Source organism: Muscardinus avellanarius (assembly GCF_963383645.1).
Source record: "Muscardinus avellanarius genome assembly, chromosome: 2".
NCBI classification, from domain to species: Eukaryota; Metazoa; Chordata; class Mammalia; order Rodentia; family Gliridae; genus Muscardinus; species Muscardinus avellanarius.
In genome coordinates, this window is record NC_137787.1 from 171,954,428 (window position 1) to 171,960,979 (window position 6,552).

General features: G+C 39.9%; 1 protein-coding gene across 4 annotated transcripts in view; it reads left to right on the forward strand.

Annotated features, from left to right (window-relative positions):
- Positions 1-2,560, forward strand: part of SLAIN1 (SLAIN motif family member 1) — a gene marked incomplete at both ends in the record, with an annotated part of 60,262 nt that extends 57,702 nt beyond the window's left edge. For all 4 annotated transcript variants that reach the window (XM_080690211.1, XM_080690212.1, XM_080690213.1 and 1 more), the window contains 2 exons: positions 540-822; positions 2,485-2,560. In XM_080690211.1, coding sequence (XP_080546337.1) covers positions 540-822; positions 2,485-2,560 — 359 coding nt within the window. The remainder of the gene's footprint in view (positions 1-539; positions 823-2,484) is intronic.
- Between the last annotated feature and the right edge of the window lie 3,992 nt (positions 2,561-6,552).

The window sequence follows — 6,552 nt, forward strand, 5'->3', positions numbered from 1 at the left end:
TGTACACTCCACTGCTGTGATCCTTTTGTGACCTCTGCTGTTGCGGTAAGGTCAAGTTTTATGAGTGTGCATTCAACGTGCCCTGTGTTGCCAATCTCTATCTGCACGCTTCCTCTCGCCAGTAAAAAGTAACCTCTCATGGCTTTTGAGTCTCCTTCACCATGTGTATAGTACACATAACATACAGAGCAGATATTAATTGGGTGTTTATGTTATCGGTAAGGTTTTGAGGTTAACAGCAGCCTACTAGTTAAGTTTTGGAGAAGTCAAAGTTGTCCTTGGATTTTCAATGGCCTGGGAAATTGCTTGGTCCTAATGCTACACTGTCCAGAAGGTCAGCTGTGGTTGGGCTCCACAACTCTGGGTGATTGGAGACTCTGTTGTCAAGGCTTAGAATTTTCTGTTACTAAATCATATCGAGAACCTGTATCTCATTTAATCTCCTTTTAGACAATAGAGGCTCCTCTGAATACAGTATGTATGTACTGAGGTGCGTGGCAGTAGAGGTTTCCTTATGCCAATATCATTTTCTCTTATAGTTCCATCTCCAGGACAGATCCAACACAGAGTCCACAGCGTGGGACATTTCCCAGTGTCTGTCCGACAGCCTCTTAAAGCCACAGCGTATGTGAGTCCAACCGTTCAAGGCAGCAGTAACATGCCTCTATCCAACGGCTTACAGTTGTATTCCAACACGGGAATCCCCACCCCAAACAAAGCTGCGGCTTCTGGAATCATGGGCCGCAGTGCACTTCCAAGACCTTCGTTGGCAATAAATGGGAGTAACCTGCCAAGGAGCAAAATCGCACAACCTGTTAGAAGGTAGGCATCTTTGTTGTTTACGTGACTTTATTTGTAGTTTGCAATTCAAGAGTTGCTTCAGGAACCACCCTGGTTTTTCCTCTGGCTCAGTTATCTTTAGTAGTAGGCCACAGCCCATATGGCCTGTTTTGTGTCCTCCTTTCTTTGGAAAGTGGCGATTGGCTCTGTGTGGTCAGGTTCCTGTGTCTCTGATCTCATCTTCCATCACTCCCTCACAGTAAGAGGATCACAAGTTCAAGGCTGGCCAGGGAGCAAGACCCTATCTCAAAATAAGATGTGACAAAAGGGCTGGGGGTGTATCTCAGTGGTAGAACCCCCCCTAGGTTCAGTCCCCAGTATAGAAGGAGAGGAGCGAGGAAGGGACGGAGAGAGGGAACCATGGTAAAATTTGAAAGGGATATGAGACCAGTAAATGTCTGCCTTCCTGCCTGCTCCTGCCTGCCTGCCTGTCTTCCTTCCTTCCTTCCTTCCTTCCTTCCTTCCTTCCTTTTTTTTTTTTTTTTTCGGTACTAGGGATGGAATCCAGGGACATTCTACTTCTTTCCAGCCCTATTTTTTATTCTTTATTTTGAAACAGGGTCTCACTGAATTTCAAAGAGCCTCATTAAGTGGCTGAGGCTTTCTACGAACCACAATCCTCCTGTCCCAAATGCTGGGATTACAAGCATGTGCCTCCACGCCCGGCTTATGGTTTTTCTTTATGTATTTATGTATATATAGTTTTGGTTTTAATTTTCTGATTAGAAGTAATAATTTCTCAGATCAAAAATGAATTCAGAAACTATTGAGAAATGGAAAGTCAATAAATACTGACCTATAATCCTACTACCCAGATAGGAATCATTTGGTCATAGGTTTGTTCAGTGAATTCTGGTGTATTCTCCTAAGTAATGCAGATATGTGTCATGTTTATGGCTGGATAGAATTCCATAATTTAATGTATTTGGACCATCAATTCATCTTTGGACAGGTTTTTCAAACTGAACCCCTAGAAAGGCCATTGCTGCCAGACCATATGAGAGTCTTTACCCCGAAATCTGAACACTGTATATTTATTAGTCTTTTAAAATTCTTTGCAAATATAATAGGCAAATCTTTAATTAGGTAGAAAGTTTCTCTGTGTTCATTTTGTTATTTGCATTCAGTGAAGTCATCATCTGTGTTTTGGAGCCATTTTTCTATTGAGTTTGTCTTTTTCTTTCTGATTTCAAGATAGTTTTTTTGTTGTGTGTGTGGTACTGGGGTTCCTGGAAGCCCTTCTACCTCTGAGCTACACTCTCAGACCTATTTTATACTTTTTTTTTTAAAACAGGGTCTCTTAAGCCAGCTTGGCTGGCTTCAAACCTGCGCGATCCTCCTGTCTCCGCCTCCCAAGCGCGGGGATTACAAGCGTGCGCCACCACGCCCGGCTTCAAGATAGTTTTAATACCATATGCTGCAGAGTTACTTGCACACATCAGCACACCTGGCACTGTGCTCATGTGCTCTGGCAGATGAACTTCTGGGGTGAAGACTCAGAAATGTGACAAGACACTCAGCTTGCACTTGGGACAGATAGCTCGCCATTTCTGAGTAGAAGAGCATCAGTGGGAGGGGAGATGAAAGCAAGTGGCGTGACTCCGGATTATTAACAGTCTGTTTCCTCTTTTCATCCCTCTCCAGTTTCCTGCAGCCTCCAAAGCCCCTGTCATCACTCAGCACACTGAGGGATGGGAACTGGAGAGATGGTTGCTACTGATGCAGCTTTATGTCCCTGTGAAGAATGGGAAAGAAGTGGAAATGAGGGTCGCGTTACCTAGCTGGCTGGGTAACAGTGGATGTTGGGATATTCTTTCCCTCCTGCATTTTAACACATTTACTGCATTGTTTTTTCAGTGGACCAATCACCAGAGACTAATTATTGCACTTAAATATTTGCCTGAGGTACTGCGACATTCTCAAATCGGTGGTTGCAGTATTGTGACACTTAGATCTAGGAAGTTTTTGTAGAACTGCTCTGTACCTGAATACTTTTTGAGAGAACTGAGATGTATCAATAATGCTTTGCCATATGAGTTTTTTTTTTAAAGTAAATTGTTCAGTTTACTTATGTGTTCTAAACATCCTTCCATTCCATGTTCTGTATTTTAATACACTGCATATTTACAACTAGGTTCTATAACATATGCTTTGAATTTTACTTTTTATAGTTTACAGGAATTTTATTTTTTGTGCCTATTTCTTTTTACACCTATGTGAACCACTATGGAACAACTTAAATTTTGTGCCATAAAAATATTTTTGTGGTAAGGTACTATTTTTTTAGCTCTAGGGATATATCAGCAAAAATACACCATACAATTTGAAACATAATTTTATGTTGAATGAGCACAACATAATCGGGAGCATTGCAAAGAGATAGCCAGACAGCAGAGTTAAAACCGTCTTGTCTTTTTCATTGTTAATTTATTGTTGTACATGGACTTCATATTTATAATGGCATCCAGCTCATTGCTCTTAATACCTGCAATGTTTGCTACTATACCACAATTGATTTTCAATACTTTATTACAAAAGATGAAACTGTAATGTTTTATTAACAATGCTTCTGGAAATGAATGCATTTTAAAGCAAATAAATCTTTTTGATAGACCTTTTACAAAATCCATTTGCACTAATGAATGCTTTCTTATGGTATATGACTTAAGATTTGTTACTGTGTACACTGCTGTTTTGAATGTTCAGAAATAAAGACTCTATTTCAGCAATACCAGGCCATGCATGAATGTGCAGCATCAAGCAGTAAGAATACCACGTGTGTCTTTCACTGCAGTTGTGGAAATGGCTGTCATGGCCAAGTTCCTGGACCCAGGGCATTTGTATTTTAAGCAGGTAGACTTAGAATGCCCACATTTGTTAAAAAAAAAATATATATATATAGAGAGAGAGAGAGAGAATGAATTTCTCCCTAGATATATATATAAATATAGAATATATCTATAAATATAGAATATTTCTCTAAAATACTTCTGATAAGAAATGTGAGGTTTTAGTTTCACAACAGGGTTTGGGGGCCTCATTTAGAAAGGCTACTAAGAACTCAAGTAACCTCTTGCCCAAAAACATGCTCATGAATGAACAATGTTGGTGGAGATTTTAAGATTTTTAAAGGAGTAAATTTTGAAATACTTCATAAAATAACAAAGTTACTATCATTTTTCTAGAATATATTTTATGTGTTTTGGAAAATTTCATATGAAGAAGCCATGGAATGTTTTGTCAAAGATTCCTATTAGATTTTAAGATGGAGTTCCATCCACAATCATTAGAGGCTTGCTTGCTTATTTACCTATTTACTTATTTATTTTTGTACTGGGGATTAGTTTCAGAGGCATTCTACCTCTGAGACACACTGCCAGGCCATTGTATTTTTATGTTGCAACAGTCTCGCTAAATTGCTTCATGTCTCAGCCTCCTAAATACTGGAATTATGGGAAATAAAGAGGAACATTTACAAAACGTTAACCTGCACTTGGAATATATGTGAGAGGAGGTGAGATATGAAAGTAGAAGTAATCCTAATCAAACATTTCCTTAGTGGCAAGAGGTAGGTATACATTTACCTGTTGTAATTTTAACAGTCACCCACTGTGTTCATCTCAAAGAGGTGACATCAGCCTCTGGGAAACATTTAGATGGTGAAGAGCAAAGTTGACTTTGGAAACCAGGGTCTTCTGACTCAGAAGTCTGTTTTTCTTTACTACTAAACTTGTCTTGTGATCATATGTAGTTAAGTTTTGTTTTTGTGGTGTTGATAATTGAACCCAGGGTGTTGCAGGCACAAGGCAGGAGGTCTACCACTGAGCTGTACACCAAACAGTAGGCTCTTCTGAGAAAAATAATTCACTTTCAACTCAAATGAGACTGACCTTAAAGCTATGATTCTCCTGTCTCAGCCTCCTAAGTACTGGGGTTACATGTACTACCATGCCTGGCTGATTTCTATCTTTTAAAATTTTTCTTACCTCTTGGGATAAGAAAACAAAGATCCCTTCATCCTGGATTTTATATTCTTGTTGAGAAGAAAGTGGAGCCCAAAATGGGTAAGTCATAACATGTTCAGTCAAGAGTATTATGGGGGGGGGTCAATAGGAAGAGAGCTGTGGGCAAATTGGCGTGGAGATCACACTGTAAAGGATCACCTGGTAGGTACCATTAGGAACTGATGGAGAGCTAAGACTTGAAGTTGGAGAATGAGTCTTGAAGATATTTCACAACCCTTTTGTGCTTTTTATTGTTGCATTATATTCTCATATCATAATGTGAATCATATTGATAGTGACATACATGCACACAGCACTTGGTGCCTCTCTGCCCCTTGCCCCTCCCCATTTCCCTCCCTCTCAATAAAGAAATACCCAGCTTGACATTGTGTATACATGTTAATATATACCAAGGTCTATGGTAGTATTTTCATTTGCAAGAAAATGGGAGGATCTGGAGAATATTATGTTAAGTGAGATTAGCCAATCACAGAGTGAAGGGTCACATGTTTCCTTTAATATGTGCAGGATAGATAATAATTGGATATGAGACAGACTCCAGATAATAGAATAGAAACCTCATTGGAGCCAGGGAGGTGATAAAAGGGTAGGAAAATATTATCACAACCATTTTTACCTGGAGTCCTGCCAAACACAAAATGGTGATTTTCACAGTTCTCTGTAGGATGGTACATCATCATTATATTATTATAGATATACAGGAGAGAATTGAATGCATCATGCACATGTATATAGTATGGCAATGGGTATTAAATTGTAGCCCATGCCAGCAGCCATAGCATCTTTTGGGGACTTGTTGGAGCTCCATATTCTTAAGCCCTACCCCAGACCTATTGAAGCAGCCCTCCCTTTGAAAAAGGCTGCGGGGAGGAAGGCTGTTCTTTTGAGGAAGAGCAAGGGGCCATCTCGACTGCAGACAGAACGAGGAGGACTGTGGTAGAGATGAGGTCACAGGTGACGGGCAGGGCCGGGTAGGGCAGAGTGCCCCACGGCAGTGACTTTGATTTTATTCTGAAATGGGAAGCTCTTGTACGATTTGGGCCCTGTTAACATTCCTCTGGCATTTGAGGAGAATGGACTGTATGGAGAGCACATGTGGATGCCGGCCTTTTAAACTTCATCTTGGAAGTGACAGTGCGCCATTTTTGCAACATCTGTTCATTATAAGCAAGTGACTGAGTCCAACCCTCATTCAGGGGAGAAAATTACATGACAGTGTGAATGCAAGAAGGCCAGGATCTAGAGACCATCTCAGAAGCTGCTTATGGAATATTTTCATTAACTTTATTAGATGTGTGCCAGTATAATTTCCAAAATGGTCATACAGTTTCTCATTTTTCTAACTATAAAAATGCCTGCTGTTGCATATCTTTGGTATTGTTAGTGTTAACTTTTTAAAATGTGTGTTGGCAGGGTCTCATTGTAGTTTTAATTTGCAATTCCTTAGTTGCTATTGTATACCATTTATTCATGTATTTTTGTGCAGTCAGAACTCGGGCATTTTGTCTTCCAACCCTTTTTAATTTTTTTTTTTTTTTCATTTTGAAACAGGGTCTGGCTAGGTTGCCGAGAGTCTTGCTTGCAGTACTGAGCCTGTCCTCAAATTTGCGATCTTCCCGTCTCAGCCTCCAAAGTACTAGGATTACAGGTGTGTACCGCCATGCCCAACTTCAATTATTGAACATGT